General features: G+C 39.1%; 1 protein-coding gene across 5 annotated transcripts in view; it reads left to right on the forward strand.

Moving 5' to 3' along the window:
* Nucleotides 1–18,649, forward strand: part of dacha (dachshund a) — a 375,715-nt gene that overhangs the window by 306,802 nt on the left and 50,264 nt on the right. For all 5 annotated transcript variants that reach the window (XM_059977288.1, XM_059977289.1, XM_059977292.1 and 2 more), the window contains 2 exons: nt 6,986–7,131; nt 13,973–14,120. In XM_059977288.1, the coding sequence (XP_059833271.1) occupies nt 6,986–7,131; nt 13,973–14,120 (294 nt within the window). The remainder of the gene's footprint in view (nt 1–6,985; nt 7,132–13,972; nt 14,121–18,649) is intronic.

Consider the following 18,649-nt stretch of genomic DNA (forward strand, 5'->3'; position numbering starts at 1 on the left):
ATATGCTTAACTCATTGTTATAGTTTTAAAAATCTATATTTAATTGGGAGATTAGTCAAAAAATATAAGTAATCTCAAAAGTATTTCTAAAGAAATACATCATGTATACAGAATATTCTTTCTGCCATAGTACGTAGTGCCTATAAAAAAAAGTAACAGGTAATTATAAAATTGTATGATATGCTGTGACTGGGATTGTTTTCCTTGGGGTGTAGGAGGCTTAGGGGTGAACTTTTTGATATTTATAATATCACATGGAGCATAAATACAGTTGATGATCACTGTCTTTGTCCGAGGTAAGGTTGCCTAATAATAGAGAGACATAGGTTTAAGATGAGAGAGGAGGAGATCTAAATGAAGGGTGAGTTTTTCACACAGTTGAGTGGTGGGTATATGGAATGAGCTACCAGAGGAAGTGATAGAGGTTTAAGTGTTTAAAAAAAGCTTTAAGGCATGTTCTTGATTTGGAAAGATCTGAACAAAATGTTGGCTTAAAGGTTGGTCTGGTCGTGTTGGGCTCAAAGGCCTGTTTCAGTGCCGTATGACTGATTCTAACTGTATGATTTAATTTAGGGAAAATACACCATTGTTCTGTAAACTCAATATAGCTTTCTGAATATGACCTTCCATACAATTACGTACAGTAAATACTCCTGTTTTTGGAAAACACTGGAAGATAACCTAATAAATGCTGATGTTTCTTGGTGTCAAGCAACCTTGTAAGTTCCATATGAAAGCAGAAGTTCTGAAGTTGCAGACAATTGTTTGAAGTTGAATTCTGTTGCAGGTTTTTGCTTAGGAAATGCCAAATTGGAGAGCTTCTCTGTTTTTTTTAAATCAAAGATGATCTGCTCAAACAAAGTTCATCAGGTTGGATCCAGCTTCTTCACTTCAGTGGAGAACAGTTGTAAGGGTTGACAGGAAGTGCTAATATTTTAGATGTTTTTAAAAATCATCTGAACTTATTTTAAAGTTTTAAAGTATTTTATTCCTATTTTTGCTATCTGGAATAAATTTTGAATTACATGGGTGCAGCTAGCAGCACTAAAGGTCTGGGTCAATCATGACCTCAGATGTTGCCTGTGTGGTGTTTTCATGTTCTCCTTGTTCTTCCAGGTGCTCCAGTTTCCTCTCGCAATCTAAGGACCTGCATGTTGTTACATTAATTGGTCCCTACTGTGCAGGTTCTTGAAAGAATCAGGGGAGAGAATAAGGAGAGAAGGATGAGTATGTAGTGAGAATGAAAAACAGGAAGGATGAATATTGGTTGTTAGTAATTGTGGAATCAATGGGCCAAAGGACTCGTTTCTTCACTGTATAGTTCTATGAAAATATAACTCCAGAAACATTCATTGCTTTTCACAGCTTTGACAGTTGGCTAAGCCAGTGGGAGTAATTTTGACATCACTTAAGATGGGCACATGTTGGCTCTCCAGCATGATCCCAACCCCACTCTACCCCATCCTACCCCACAGAATCATAGATTGATTACAGCACAGAGTAGGTCTATTATTTCTCAGAAGGCTCCTTGCCAAACAGGACTTTATGACTACAGATGGAGCTGATTTCTCTCAGCAAGTTGTCCTGGGAGAACAGCACAAAGGACAGTCTGTTTCCACAAGTCAACAGTGAATACAAGTGACTCACCACTGACCACAAATTTGGGGTCATTGATTATCTATAAAACAACAGCACAGGCAAGGCCATAGACTGCGTGAAATTAATAAATATTTTATGACCAGTGTTTGCTTTACAATTTCAATTTTCAGTTTGCTTTGCAATGAATTATTTCGATGGTGGCAGCTGTAGTTGAAAAACTGCCTAGGGTTAGACCTTGAGTAGAGCTGACATTGTAAACACTGATTTCCTGGTGACTTATCAGATATTTTCTATGACTGCAGCAAAGCATAAAAGTGAACTCTTCAAATGACAGGAATATATTTAATAAAAAGTGACAAGCAATTTGTAGGTACTGGGAGGAACATAAATTACCCAGCTGAACTATTCGATTGGAGGTGGGGAAACCAAATCGGTTGACTTATATTAATAAAAACTCGAAATGTAAACAGCTCAAATTTTACTGATCATTTATTTGAGACATATTTACTGCCCGTTATGCCTGCTAGTGTTTAGGGCATCAATAGAGGTCCGCCGTGTCCACCATCTCTGTCTGTCTTTGGCCATTTTTGGTCTTGGTCTTGGTGGTGTTCAGGGCTTCCTTCATTGGAACAGTAGCTTCCTCTCAGTTTTCACTACTGTCAACCATGGAAGTCCTGTGTGGAGTCTGAGGAATACTGTTGCAAACAGATGTAGAAGGATTCTTCATTGCTGTTTCCATAACAATTTTGTTTGACCAGTCAAGGTTGTTAACCCTGAGCTGAACCTGGAGGATTGGTTTTTCCACTCTTAATCTGGCCTCTACCCTTTGACCTTTTTAGCATGGGTTACCCTACCAAGAGCCAGAACTTAAAACCCTGATAACAGCCAGCATAGCTCTCTGGGTCATCGAGGCACGCAAGCCTCCTAATCACCACAAGGTTGTGGTCCACTTCAAGGTCTAATAACTGTCATCTGCATGGAGTAACCCTCAATTCAGCAGAGCTGAAATTGTCCATAAGGAGTTGAAAATACATTTCATTCTATGCCTCTATTTCAACATTTTGCCCTCTCCCACCCTCACCTGGCTTCATTTGCCCAGAAATTACACCTTATCCAGTTCTAACTATGTGTCGCTCTTCCCACTCTCACTTCTCTCTCCATTTTGCACACGCATTCCTGATGCTGATTCTTGACCCAAAAATTGAACTGGTGTAGCCTCCCTGGTTTCTAGTCAACCTGCTGAGTTCTTCCAGCAGGTCGCTTCTGCTCCGCCTTGCAGCCTCTCATTTTGTCATTTTAAACCCAGAAAAACAAAGAGCAGAAGTGAGTGGCAGAAAGAGAAAAGTACGCATTGTTGGAAGTGGTAATTGACTTAATAAGATAGAAATCTTCCATAGATATATGGGTAAAGTACAATGAATAAAGATTCATGTTCGCAGTGAACACTATGAAGCATTCTTTACTTCATAGAGCTAGGATTTTTATATCTAACTGTGGAGGAATTATGAAAAATAGAATATCATTAACATTGATCTGAAAAAAATGGGGGAAATTGCTCAAAATATATGAAATATTTGTATCAGTTTAATCTTGTAGGCTATTTCTTGATAGTCTACATCTGGTTTTATTAATATTTTATGTAACTTAAGCAAGACACCCAAGAGTGTAGATTTTTTTCGTAGAGCTCCATAATAAATTTTGATTTAGAATTCTTTGTAATACATATATTGCTCATTTTAGTAATAGGATTCTACAAATTCAATTACAGTGAGGGTGGGCTCACTACTGAGTGACACTTATTTATTGTACAATTATATCTTAGGCATCATAACGCTTGTTCAATACAGTTACATCTTCACCCATGCAGTCAATTCATCAGCTGTAAACAAGGGGAAATCACATTTACTGTACACATTATGAACTGACAAGTGGTAAGTCTGCTTTGCTTTAAGGTAATTGTAACAGTGTGTTAAAATACGGAAAGAACAGGAAAAGGAATATCTAACTCCTGTCTTCACCTGAAAGCTGCTGGTGAACATTCCCTCATTCAAGTTCTTGATCTGGTTCTCTATAGTGCTGTGTGAATCTGCACAAGATTTGTGTCTACACAGTCCATGGTTTTTTCATAATTGGGAAGTTGATGGACAGAGATGAACCCCACTCAAGTGATTGCTCAACTGTGATGCATTGTTCGCCCACTTGGTCAGTACATAATCTGTTCTTGCAGAAACCTGCTTGTTCATCTCTTAGTTTAGCATCAGCAAAATTCTTCAGCCTCTCCACTATTGCCCTCTAGAAGACTTTTCCTGGGACTGACAAGAGTGTGATGCCTCTGCAGTTGGAGCAGTTGTTAAGGTCTCCCTTCTTTGGAAACTTAACAAGGTAGCCCTATTTCCAGTCAGTTAGTATTTGCTTTTCTTGCCAGATCTTCTGAAAATGACAGTACAGCATCTCTACTGTAGTGTCCAGGTGCAGCTTGAGACCTTCCCAGGAATGTCATAGGGACCTGTGGACCCAATGGAAACAACTGGATGATCTGAAAGTCATTGATGAACCAGGGCATCAAAGGGTATGGGGAGAAAGCAGGGGAGGGAGGATGACGGGAAGAATTGGATCAGCCCATGATTGAATTGCGGAGCAGACCTGATGGGCTGAAATGGCCTACTTCTTCTCCTATATCTTATGGTCTTACATGTGCTTAAATCTCCTGACCCATACCCACAAGCAGATACAAGTAAGAAAAACAGACTTGGCAACTCCATCTGCACAAGTTGATTTGAACATCCAAAAAAGGAAAAGTTCTCTAGATCAACTCAACTTGCGTCAATCCATTCACACTCGAGAGAAGTCCACTTGAGGTAGAATCCTTCACCTACCTAGGTAGTATGCAGGTGTCAAGGCAATGAGCAGCAAAGATAGAGCAGCCTTCATCCAGCCCAAAAATACTTGGTGCTCCAAGAAGCAGTCACAGTGCACTAAGATCAGGTTATTCATCTCCAGAGTTAAGTAATTTCTTCTGTAAGTGTCAGAGACTTGGAGAACAACTATTAATATTATCAGTAAAATACAGACCTTTATTGATAGCTTCTGAGAAAAATACTCTGAATATACTAGCCAGTAAACACCAGCTACCAGCAAAAGAACAAATAAGGAAAAGAAGCAGGGGATGGATAGGACTCATGCTGCAGAAACTAAGTGCCAACACAACCAGGCAAGTGCTAACATGAAATACCAGAGAAGAGAGGCCAGTCAGAGAACACTTGGAGTCATGACCTTGAGGCTGACATCAAGAAGATGGGCTACACCTGGAGAAATCTTGAAAAACTTGCCCAGGACAGAGGACTCTGGGAATCTGTTGGAACTCTTTGAGGATAACAGGCAGGGTAGACAACAGAGAGTCAATGGATGTTGTTTACTTCAATTTTCAGAAGGCTTTTGACAAGTTGCTACACACAAGGATGCTAAACAAAATAGGAGCCCATGGTATTACACGAAAGGTACTAGCATGGACAAAAGATTGGCAGATTGAGAAGAAGCAAAGTTTGTGACTGAAGGGGGGCTTTATAGGTTAGCTGCCAATGACTAGTAGTTTTCTGCAGTGGTCAATATGGTATTCACTTCTTTACATATTAACGTCAGTTACCTGGATGACAGAAATGATGGCTTTGTGTCCAGGTTTGTGGATAATACAAAGATCGGTGGATGGCCAGGTGGTATTGAGGAAGCAGGGAGTGTACAGAAGGACTGAGATGGATTAGGAGAATCTGCAAAGATACAGTAGATGGAACACAGTGTAGGGAAGCACTTTGGTAGAAGGAATAAAGGCATTGACTATTTTCTAAACGGGAAGCAAATTCAGAAATCGGAAGTGTAAGGAGGCTTGGGAGTGGTTGTGCAGGATCTACTAAATGTTAACTACTAGGTTGAGGGAAGTTAATGCAATGTTACCGTCCATTTAAAAAAGACTAAAATATAAGAGCAAGAATATAATGCTGAGGCATTTTAAGCATCGGTCAGACCACATTTGGAGTACCTCAAGCAGTTTTGGCCCTGTATCTAAGGAGGAATGTGCTGGCATTGGAGAGGGTCCAGAGGAGGTTTACAAGAATGATGCTAGAAATGAAACAATTAGCTTCTGAGGAGCATTTGATGTTTTTGGGCCTGTACTCACTGGAATTCAGAAGAATGAGGAGGATCTGGGAAGCCGGCATCAGTCAACAACCCAACCAAAGGAAACATCCTTCAAACAGCTCACAAAACTGCTTCTTTTACCTCCTTTACTACTACTTCTGTCAAATATGATTCAGCTACTATTGGAGCCAGTGATCTATATTTTGATGCCATGTTTTTTGGCCAATTGAGCAAAATAGAGCTTTGCTGTCTCCAAGGAGTTTGGTGAAATTTCGAGTGTAGTGTGCAGCCTGAAGTCTCTCTCGATGCTGCCGGAGACTGGTGCCAGAGTCTCAGGTCCTGAACAAGGTTTAAATGATGCTGTTTGTGGATTGGACTTTGTAGTTCATGATATGATGTGTTTCTGGTTGGTCCTCTTATAATGTTATTTTTTCCAATTTTGACCAGGCAGGCTGCCTCTGCAGCTTACTGTCAATGACCGACACAGCACTAGATTGAACTGAACATTCCTGATCAGATTCAGTGACTTGATGTTTTATATTTTGTGTTTTTTGCTCTTTTTTTGCCATTTGCACAATTTGTTATTTTTTTTGTGCCTTGTGGGTTTGATGTTTTCCTTTGAACATGTTCCATGGTTTTCTTTGTTTGGGGGTTGTCTGTGGGATGACAAATCTTGGATGTATACTGCATAGGTATTTTGATAATAAATGCATATTGAATCTTGAATCTCATTGAAGCCTACCAAATAAAGAAAACCCTGGTTAGAGCAGGCATGGAGTGGATGTTTTCAATAGTGGGAGAGTCTAGGATCAGTGGACATAGCCTCAAAATACAAGACTGCCCCTTTAGAATAGAGCCAAGGAGGAATTTCGTTAGCTAGATGGTGGTGAATCTGTAGAATTCATTGCCACAGATGGCTGTGAAAGCCAAATCATTGGGTATATTTTAAAAAATGAGTTTGATATGTTCTTATTTGTTAAGAGTGTCAATGGTTACAGGGAGAAGTAGAAGAATGGGATAGTATATCAGCTATAAACCAAATGTCGAAACAGCTACAATGGGCTGAATGGCCTAATTCTGCTCCTATACCTTATGGGTTTATTGTCTATTTCAATTCAGCAACATCTGCATTTATTTTTACTTCCAAAAAAAAAGCATCATCACTCAGTATGGATTTCAGACTCAAGTTTAACTGTTCTGCATTCAAAGTGTGACAATTTTTTTTCACTAACTGTTCTTTTTGTTTGCCATATAGATGAAACTCAGCTTGTGATGCCCGCCATCAGAACCAGCATCGAGAAGTTCCACATGGCTGGCCAAGCCTTGCCCCCAGGGTTTCCTGCACCATTTTTATTTGCTGATGGACTGTCTTCTATAGAAACACTTCTAACCAATATTCAGGTAAACTTAAGTATCATCAACACACTATAAATTGAATAGGGATAAATATTTTCCCCTGCTTAATGCAGTGTTGTGCGTTACTAAACAGTAAATCCCAGTGACAAAAGCAAGCAGTTGCTACAGAAGCAACGTGGGTACTTAAAGAAATTTCATGCATAATTATTATGTTGTTATTGTGTACTTTGACTGAAGAATTAATCCTTTTTATCTTCATGTACTTGCAGCAAAATTATAATAACTAGCTAGGTATAGAGAATCGCATACAACAAGCTGGAGGAACTCAGCAGGTTGGGCAGCATCTGTGGAAACGAACGGTCAATGTTTCGGGCCAAAACCCTTCGTCAGGGTCTTTGTCAACGTCTCGACCCGAAACATTGACTGTTCATTTCCACGGATGCTGCCCGACCTGCTGAGTTCCTCCAGTTTGTTGTATGCGTTGCTTTGACCCCAGCACCTGCAGTGTACTTTGTGCAGTTACAGAGAATAGTGGCAGAGGCAGCAACATGCAAGCTCAACATGAATGAGACAACTATCCCACAGTTCTGCATAGGACATGAAAAGAAAATGGACAATAAGTTAAATCAGTGGTTACAATTGGTATCACAGAGCTCTAATAAAAAGAGGACATGTTCATAGATACTGATCTTAGGAGAGAACTGCAGAACATTTTGACACACACAAAATGCTGGAGGAACTCAGCAGGTCAAGCAGCATCGACAGAAATCAATAAACAGTTGACATTTCAGGCTATAACCCTTCTTCAGGACAGCTGTAGAGCATCTGTGCTTATGATGGGATGAAAGGAGGGTCTGTAGAGTAAATCAGAATTGGAATAAATTTGGTATTGAGGGAACAGTGGGCTGGAGGAAGTTCTAGAGATGGAAAAGCTATGGAGAAATGTGAACATGAGGATGAGAATGTTAACTGTAAATTGAGGGAAGGGAAGCCAAAACAAAGGAGATATTGGCAAGGTAGAGTTATAGGAGTGATGACTTTAATGGGGGGGGGGGGGAACCAATGGAAGTTATTAGCAAACTTGAAAATAATCAAATCTAAAAATGACAAAGACATGAATGAAAGGTTCAGTGGAAAATGCAAAGGTCTGAGAGAGTTGACTTTTTGGAGTGGAAGTTGGAGTGAAAAGACAATATGTTGAATTTGGGGTTGAACAGTCAATGTTCAGGCTGAGGCTACAGCTGGTGAAGAGGTAGGAGTCAGTGGTAAGGTCACTTGACAGTTAATGAATATTATAGATTTCCCAATATAGTACCCTGGAAGAAATAAGTATTTTTCTAAAGCATTGATGGCCACTCATGTGAACACTCCTGCAAAATGGAGCTGCATTACAAGGTACCAAAGAAATTCATCTTGTAGCCAGCACATCGTTTTGCATATTGTGACCATGTAACCATGTATCAGCATACACATGAGGAAATTTGCCAAAATTAGATATTTTGGAGCTGTTAGATATAATGAAGGAGATCTTTCTCCAGTACAGTAGAGAGTTAGAAAATTTAAAGAAGTCCAAGTTAACGTTGTCTGTCCATCTGTTAGCAGTTTTCAAACAGTCAGGTCATCAGACCTCAAATGCTGCTCAAAATGCCAAAAGGATTATTATGCTGGGCTCATACTGAAAATTATTTGATTACATGCTATAATCTGTGCAAGAACTTGCAACAGGGCTTCAAGTTGGGTTTCAACCCAAAATGTTGACAGTTCCTTATCCCCCACAGGTACTGCTTGACCCATGAAACCATAAGACATAGGAGCAGAATTAGGCCATTTGGCCCATCGAGTCTGCTCCACCATTCTATCATGGCTAATCCATTATTCTTCTCAATCCCATTCCCTTGCCTTCTCCCTGTAACCTTGGCTGATCAAGAACCTATCAATCTCCACTTTAAATATACTCATTGACTGCCTCCACAGCCATCTATGGTAATAACTCCCATAGATTCACTACCCTATGGCTAAATAAGTTCCTCCTCACCTCTGTTCTAAATGGACATTTAGAACAGGTCAGCTGAGAAGATCATCAGGGTCTCTTTTCCTGTCATTACAGACTTTTACACTACACTCTGCATCTGCAAAGCAAACAGCATTATGAAGGACACCATGCACCCCTTATACAAATTCTTCTCCTTCCTGCCATCTGGGAAAAGGCACCGAAGCTTTTGGGCTTTCACAACCAGACTATGTACCAGTTTCTTCCCCTAAGCCATCAGACTCCTCAATACCCAGAGCCTGGACTGATACCAATTTACTGCCTTCTACTGTGCCTATTGTCTTGTTTATCATTTATTGTAGTGCCTGCACTGTTTTGTGCACTTTATAGAGTCCGTATGCACTTTATGGGTAGGTCTGTAGTCTAGTGTAGTTTTTTTTTTCTGTGTTGCTTTTACATAGTTCAGTGTCATTTTTGTATTGTTTCATGTAGCACCATGGTCCTGAAAAATGTTGTCTTGTTTTTACTGTGTACTGTACCAGCAGTTATGGATGAAATGACAATAAAAAGTGACTTGACTTGACATCCTTATATTCCGAGTCTGTGTCCTCTAGTCCTAGTCTCACCCACTATAGGAAACATCTTTTCCACATCCATTCTATGTAAGCTTTCAATATTTGATAGGTTTCAGTGAGATCCCCCTCTCATTCTTCTAAAGTACAGTGACTACCCAGAGACATCAAATAATCCTCATATAATAACCCTTTTAATCCAGGAATTATTCTCCTGAACCTCCTCTGAACCCTTACCAATGCCTACACATCTTTTCTGAATCAGAAACAGCTTTACTATCACCAGCATATGTCGTGAAATTCATTAAATTTTCTTGGTAACAATACTCCATGTATGGTCTGACAAATTAAGTCTCAACATTACATCCTTGCTCTTATATCCTTGTCCTCCTGAAATGAATGCTAACATTGCATTTGCCTTCCTTACCACCGACTCAATCTGCAAGTTGACCTTTAAGGAATTCTGCACAAGGACTTCCATGTCCTTCTACACCTATGTTTTTTGGATTTTCTCCCTGTTCAGAAAATACTCTAAGCCTTTATTCCTTCTATCAAGGTGCGTAACCATACTCTTCCTTACACTAAATTCCATCTGCCACTTCGTTGTCCGTTCTCCCAATCTGTCCTTCTACAGACTCTCTGCTTCTTTAACACCACCTGCCCCCCCTCCTATTTTTCGTACTGTCTGCAAACTTGATCACAAAGCTAACAATTCCATCATCCAGATCATTGATATATAAAGCAGATTGTTTATTGCTCTTGATTCCAGAATCTGTAGTCTCTCATGTCTCCACCAGATGCCTGATTACATGTACTAGGTAAAGATAGTTTGTGTTGAGGTTCAATGTCCCAGCTAGAGCTTAATTTATAAAGTTTCAGCATGACATTGATGTTTTTATACCCTATAACTTTGTTGATAAAACCCAGTGAGTGTCTGTTTTATTAACCCTTTTTGATCTTGCCCTACTAGTGAATAAAACAGGGTAAATAATGACTTTCTTTTCGTTCAGGGATCAATTAGTTGAAATAGGTTTTTAAAGTTTAAAATATCCTGGGGAGTTTATTCTTATGAAGCTCTATTCTATTTCAAGTTATAATGCAGCAGTATACAGTATGTCCTTGATGATATAATTACAATCTTGCCTGCCAATGGAGATTTTGTTTGCTGCTTTTAATTATCTCTCATATTAAACACAATGCAGATCTCCAAAGAGAAGGGAAATTTTTATTATCTACAGAACCTGGAATATAACATAGAAGTGTAATTCATATGAAATTAAAAGGCACCCACTGTCTTTGTGAATGCACAAGTACAAACTGTTGCCTTATCTATCAGCCCATTATACAAAAAGTCAAGAGATCACTTCAGCTATCTTTTGCCAACTGCATATATTTGAAACTTCCCAGTGTATTTTAGCACATCGGTTCCCCATCACCATTCCTGTCTCATGCCATTTGATGGTCCTTTTTACTAGTCCTTGTATGCAAGGCACACTTTTCCTCCTTATTGTATGCACTGGCATTTCATGCATATTGGAACTGCTGCATATCATCGACTGTATATTGGTATGGTCACCATGGATCTCAGGGAAATAGATTTCTTTGGTCGGTGTGGTCAGCAACACACAAAGAAAACAGCTTGCCTCTAGTAAAGGTTTTGTGTATTCAGAATTTTAGCCAGGGAAAGGAATTCCGTTTTGGTGGAAGAAGGGAAAATTGAATCATATGAGGAATGAAGCAGTAGTGGAGAGTTGGGTAGGGTGTGGGCGATGCATTAGCCTTACTCACGTTAAGTACAAATACAAGTTACCTTTCAATTAATTGATAGCCTGGGATATATATTTATTGATTCTATTTCATCTTAGAGAATCATTCAGGTTTTTCTGTATGTTGGGTTGGAGTTACATCCTGAATTATCCCATTGTGTGTCTGCTCCTGCCACCTTTCCACATTGAGAGCCGCACTTGCTTCCGTAGGAGTGTAAGGCACGAGCATGATCCCTTCCTTCCACCAAAAGAAAATGCAGATCTAATCACGAGAACCAGTGATGCAACAAATATGGAAAATTGTAGTTAATTATGATTAATTATATCATTAGCTATTCAACATCTTATGTGCTGCAGAATAAATAACATTGACATGAGCTGAGTTTAATGGAACTGTACTTTGTTAATTTTAAATTACAAAATACGTTGGAATAACATTTTCAAATGCTAGCCTGCTTTTAGTTGTAAAGCCTAATTTAAATCTGGTGTAAAATTGGTATCCTTTTCCAATGTTAAAGTGTTAATTTTGTAGTTTCACTTATTTTGGAATACTTTAAAGTTTTAAGAAGAGTCTTATCAGTTTTAATGCAAGATCATATGATTTTGCTGGCTCAGTGTTTACTTTCTCCGTTGCTGTTCATTGTTTTTTTCCACAATGCAGCTACTCAGAAATCTTTGGCACATATTTCCTTTTAAACATGGTCCAGAGAGTGATTTTTCCTCTTTATAAAAACATCCCCTTGCCAACAATTTGATTTACAAGAAATGATCTTCATTGAAGATGATTTTGTCCATCTAGCCCTACTCCCAGCCGAATCTACATTCCCCTGCTGCACGTTTTTATACAGAATCTGAATTCATTCATACTGGATAAAACATTACCTCTCACTGCTCTTCTCTAGATGTTAACCACAAACTCATTAAATCTCTCTTATTTTTGATGCTTTTCTTGCTACAGTCTTTTCTCAACTCTCTACATATTCATCTTTCCCTGCTCCGCTTTTCCCCATCTTGTTAAAAGAACACAACAAGCTGATGGATTTGCATTTTGAAAAAATTGGGGGCCAAAATGTGCAATATATTTATATGCAGCAATATATCTAGTGTGGCATGCGGCCAAGTGCTTAAGGCGTTGGTCTAGAGATCTCAAGGTCATGAGTTTGAGCCCCAGCCGAAACAGTATGTTGTGTCCTTGAGCAAGGCACTTAACCATACGTTGCTCCAGTCCACCCAGCTGAAAATGGGTACTGGCAAAATGCTGGGGGTCTGGCATCCTATCTGGGGGAGTCTCATACTCTCAGTCGCTTCACACCACGGAGAACGGCATAAGCACCAGCCTGATGAGCCTATAAGGCTCAGGACAGACTTTAACTTTAACTAATATATATACAAAAGACTTACAATGAACACTTACTTTCCAGCAGTAGGCTTCTGACATTCTTGTCTTTTTTGTAAATATTTCTAAGTGTTGTTGGGTGTTTCAACTTTAAAAGATCCTCTACAAAAACATCCAGCTGGGGAATGTAGACTGGGCTGGGAGCAGGGCTGGATGGACAATGCAAGTAGGAATTCTTTTTCAGTCGTGGAAAGTCACACCGGTCCTGATGACTGCATGAGCTTTCTCTGGGTGCTCTGGTTTCTCCCCATATCCCAAAGAAGTGCTATTAGGTTAATTGGCTGCTGAAAATTACCCCTAGTAGATCTTAATAGTAAAAAGATTCAAACAGGGTGAAAATAAGTTGCAGGAGTATAAGCAAATTAAAAATTGGGGTCATGGGGAATAGGCCAAATAGTCTTGCTCTCCTAGGAGTCAATATGTGCAAAGTAAAATTGTACATCCCTTAACAACGGGTAGATTAGGCTGGGGGTAGTGCTGTAGTTGCGGTATCATCTTCAGTGACTATTGTTATCAAATAGCTGGTAGCCTAGTATTCCAGTGTCAGCTATGTTGAGTTTTGTTTTTTTTTGTAACAATTAAACTGAAGCACAACAGAAGCTAAATAGATTTTCATAAGGTATGGAAAGGCACACCTTTCCATAAGTTGTAACTCCATATTGCTTCTGAACTGGACAGTATTTCTCTCCGTGTATTGGAAATTCTCCAATTCCATTGCAGGACTACTTGTGAAATTTCCACAGCACCACTAACACCATGAATGTTATTTGTTGTGCTTTTGTGAGTACAGTTTATCCTTGGCTATGTTGGTGTACAGATTAAAAATACTTAATAGGTACAGAATCTCTAAAACCATCTATTCTTCCAAAGCATATGCTGTCATTTGCACATTTTTAAAGATAATTGAATCGTGACATATTTATAGAAACTGTTATAAGAAGGTATAAGTTAACAGAAAATGTCAAAATATTCTGCTGTTTCAGGTTAGTTAACAAACAGAATTGGATTAGCTGTGAATGGTCATAATTATGGAAAGAATATGAGAAAGTAGAACTTAGTTGAATGAACATTTGCCAGCTTCTACACTTAATTGAGATTTTAGTGGATTACAATTTTACTGGGATTCAGGGGCTCTTGTTGAAGCTGCTTAATGATTATACAGGGCCTGCTGAAGGTGGCTGTTGACAATGCCCGTGTTCAGGAGAAGCAGATACAACAGGAGAAGAAAGAACTCAAGCTGGAACTGTTCAGGGAGAGGGAAATGAGAGAAACCTTAGAGAGACAACTCACAGCGGAACAGCACAATAGAGGTAGGTCTTAAGGTAATCACGGTAAGCAAATGGAATATCAAGAGTGCTTAGTACTCTTCCTGGGGCTGAGCTGTCTTATTTCATTTTGTTTTGATACCAGAACAGCAATAATTGCACAAGGTTGAAATAAAACTTTGGCAATAAGGTAATAACGGGGGTCCTTCTTGGGCAAATGCTTCACAACAGAATATTCAAACCAAGGAATTCTCACTGTAGTATTCTTATCACCACAGTATCATCATTCTCTTGCTGAATAGGTGACATAACCCAGGCTGTTTTAGATCAAGTTCAAGTTTGGTTCATTGTCATTTAACTGTACCCACGTATACCACCAAATGAAACAATGTTCCTCCAGATCAAGGTACACAGCACATATAATTTATACACATAGCAAGTAAATTAAAATTACCATCAGTAAACTAATAAATAATTAGGTATATTTATGTCACAAGTTAAAAAGTAAACAGTATAATGCTACTGGTACTTTGTACGTGATGAGACCTGGTTGGTTGCCGGAGTTCAACAGTCCCATGTCCTGTGGGAAGTAGCAATTTCCCATCCTATCAGTTCTTGACAATGCTACGGTACCTCTTGCCTGATCATAGGGGTTCAAAGTGATTGTTGGATGGATGGGAGGGATCACTGATAATGCTGAGGGACTGTATGTGTAGCGCTCCTCATAAATATTTTGATGGGTGGAAGAGAGACCCTGATGATCTCAGCAGTCCTCGCAATCCTTCGTAGGGACTTGGAGTCTGATATGTTGCAGCTGCTGTGCAGGATGATGCTGCTGATCAGGACACTCTTGATGGTGCTCCTGTAAAAATTGGTGAGAATGGTGGGGGAGGGGGAGGGAGCCTCATTCACTTCAATCTCCTCTGGAAGTGGAGACATTGCTATGTTTCTTGACCAAAGAGGTGATGTTGAGAGACCAGGTGAAGTCATCTTTTAAGTGTACTCCCGGAAGCCTGGGTGCTCGTAACTCTCTCCACAGAGGAGTCATGCAGGTGCATTGAGGAGTGATCTGCACCTTCTGAAAGCCCACAGGAGAAAATGTTGGTTTTTATGAGATAATGAACTTTGCTAACAAGGCTAACATTTTTACTTCCTCAAAGAATGTAGTGTTCTTGGAAACTAGGATACGGGGACAGTAAAATCAGTCTAACTGCAGTTATTTCAGAAGCAATATTGATTCCCAGTGTTCAATATTAAAAACAGAAATTATGTTGCAATACTCAGTAATGTAGCTCTATTACAGCACCAGTGATCGGCAATCAGGGTTCAAATCCTGCCGCTGGCTCTAAGGAATGTGTACATTATTCTTGTGAATGCATGGGTCTCCTCCCACATTCCAAGGACATACTGGTCATGGTTAGTAAGCTGTGGGTATACAATGTTGATTCTAGAAGTATGGCAACATTGACATTGTGTTGGTCATTGACATAAATGATGCATTTCACTGTATGTTTCAATGTTTTGGCAAACTTGTGACAAACAAAGCTAATCTAATCTAATGTATTCTAATAAGAAATTTAGACTATTTTGAAGATGTTGAGGTGTAACATGGATGCTGAATCTTATTGCTGATGAGTTGATTATCCAAAACAGTCCAACTACTCATACTGATGGGAGTTATTCAGAAGCATGAATTGATTAAAAATGTGTAAAGTTAACTTTGGTCCTTATTTTAATTTCTATAACAATTTTTTTACATCACATAAGTTGTATAAGCTCTTCAGCAATTACTTTAAGAAATCAGGAAATAATTTAATTTCCCTTTGATGTTTAATCATGCTTAAAAAAAGAAAGTACCCAACCTATTTGTTATCCAAAGCCTTTATTAATATTGGGGAAAGCATCACTCTGTCTTGCTCCCTCTGAATTGGCACTGTCTCAGACAAGCTACTGAGATGATGAACCTGCAATGTGGCAAATCTTTATTAAAAGTCTATCTGCGGAGCACAGTACATTACTTCAGTATGTCCCGGGTGCCAAATACAGTATGATTTGAGCATACAAAGTGAAATCAATCCCAGTTGCAGTGGTATAATCATTTATGTTTCAAATTCAGATTTTTGCTTAGATTAAACTATCGATTACATGTAAACAGTGGCCTATTGATTCATAAATTTCTTGTACAAATTTGCACACAAGTTCCTCTGTAAACATATTTGTATTCAGAAGGCATTTTATTCTCTGACATATATAATTCTGATAAGCAGTAGTTTACAAGCATTTAGTAACACTGCAGCTGTTTTTATAGCTTGGGACTGTTGCTTCTAGAACCATTAAATGTCTAAGAAAGATGTCCTGCAGTAACATTGTTGTCTTTGATGTGTCTTAAATAAATTCATTTGAAATAGCTTTGCATTGTGATTTTTACCAATGTGACTATGATGTTTGTCAGCTATTTTAATGCTTCAAATGGATTAACATAGGATTTATGGAAGCAAAACAGATTGGTTGGCCCAACTGGTTTGCGCCTATATTTTAGCTCCACATTCATATGTCCCTCCAGAGAGGTCTAGAGTAGACAAGCAAGGATGTAATGCTGAGGCTTTAAAAGACATTGGTTAGACCACACAGACATTGTGAAAAATTTTGGGCCCTTAATCTAAGAAAGGATGTGCTGACACTGGAGAGGATTCAGAGGAGGTTCATGAGAATGATCCCAGGAATGACAAGATTAATGTGTGAGAAGCGTTTGATGGCTCTGGTAAACACAAAGTACACTGCAGATGCTGTGGTCAGATGGCTCTGGGCCTGTACTCATTGGGGTTTAGAAGAATGAGGGTGATCTCATTGAAATCCATCAAATATAGAAAGGCTTAGACGGAGTGGATATGGGGAGGATGTTTCTTATAATGGGGAGTCTAGGACCAGAGGGCACAGACTCAGAACAGAAGGACATGCCTTTAGACCAGAGATGAGGAAGAATATCTTTACCTGGAAGACAGTAAATCTATGGAATTCATTGCTACAGATATCTGTAGAGGCAAAATCATTAAGTATATTTAGAGTGGAGCTTCACAGATTCTTAATTAGTAAGGGTGTCAAAGATTGCTGGGAGAATGCAGGAGGATGGACTTGCAAGGGATAATAAATTAGCCATGATGGATTGTTGGAGCAGTCTTGATGGGCTGAATGGCATAAGTCTGTTCCTATGTCTTATGATCAAACCAGTTGAAAAAATAGAGCTGTTTAGAAGTTTGTATGATGCAACTTTGGTCACCTGCAGCATTGATTAAGTTGATCAATTGGTTAAAATAGGTGTGCTCACATTCCAAGTTTCCAGCAGCAAGTTGAAGGGAGGGTAAGGTTAAGCAAAACAAAATGTTTTGACGGGTTACCTGGCAGCTGTTAAACCTGTGCATTAATATTGTCCAAACAGTACAATCAGAAGTCTTGCCCCTCTGTATCCTAGTTTATGCTATAAAGGCAACTTCCCATTTACTGTAAATGTCTACTGTTGTTCTCAGATATTGAGCAAACTAGCAAGTGGCAGTTTAAACAGCGGAATATGTTCAGTGTTAACTTACAGTTTTGTGAGCTGGTTTTACCAAAGCAACTGATGATTTTCAGCAGTTTTATTTAGACTCGTATATTGGCATGATCATTACAAAGCCATTGACAACCACTTTCTCATTTGCAGTTTACATTTTCTAAGGTTATTTGAACAACATCAGAGAGGATACCCAAAAGTATTAGATTAATTTATCCATTAATTAGCAAAACTGCTTTCCTTTCATTGGCTAGTGCTTTCTAGACTTAGCTGAATTGATGCACCATGGTAGTGTAGCGGTTAACGTGATGCTGTTACAGCTCGGGGCACTGGTGTTTGGAGTTCAGTTCCAACGTTGTCTGCGGGAAAGTTTGTATGTTCTTCCTGTGTGCTCTGGTTTCCTCCAACAGTGCAAAGACGTACTGGTTAGTAGGTTAATTGTTCGTTGTAACTTGTCCTGTGATTAGGCTTGGCTTAAAATAGGTGGGTTGCTGGCCAATGCGGTTCTTTGGGCTGGAATGGCCTGTTCTTCACCGTATCACTAAATAAGTAAAATTTTATCCATCTGAATTCATGATGGATCTCCTTTCAGCTTCATTTCATAAGATTATATGTGCTTAATCTGATGTATTCACTTTTAACAAGATAGCACAATGAAATGAGCACACAAGAACAAAGAACCTAGGCTCAGATGAGGTCAAATAGCCCTTGAGTTATTCTGTCATTCAGTAAAATCATGTTTTAGTGCTCAAAATCTATGAACCTCAGTCTTGAATATTCTCAGTGACTGAGCACCCAGTGCCTTGAAAGTAGAGGGCTTCAAAGGTTCACATATTGAAGCAGAGACATCTGTCCTTATCTCAATTCTAAATTCTGACCTTTTACCATGATGCTTTAACCTTTAGAGCCATCACCTGAGCGAAATCATTTCTCATCTCCTGTTCTGTTCATTTTGTATATTTGAGTGAGATCATTCTGCAGTCTTCTAAAGCTAATGTATATGGTCCAAATCTACACAATTTTTCTG

Source organism: Hypanus sabinus, chromosome 8, assembly GCF_030144855.1.
Source record: "Hypanus sabinus isolate sHypSab1 chromosome 8, sHypSab1.hap1, whole genome shotgun sequence".
NCBI classification, from domain to species: Eukaryota; Metazoa; Chordata; class Chondrichthyes; order Myliobatiformes; family Dasyatidae; genus Hypanus; species Hypanus sabinus.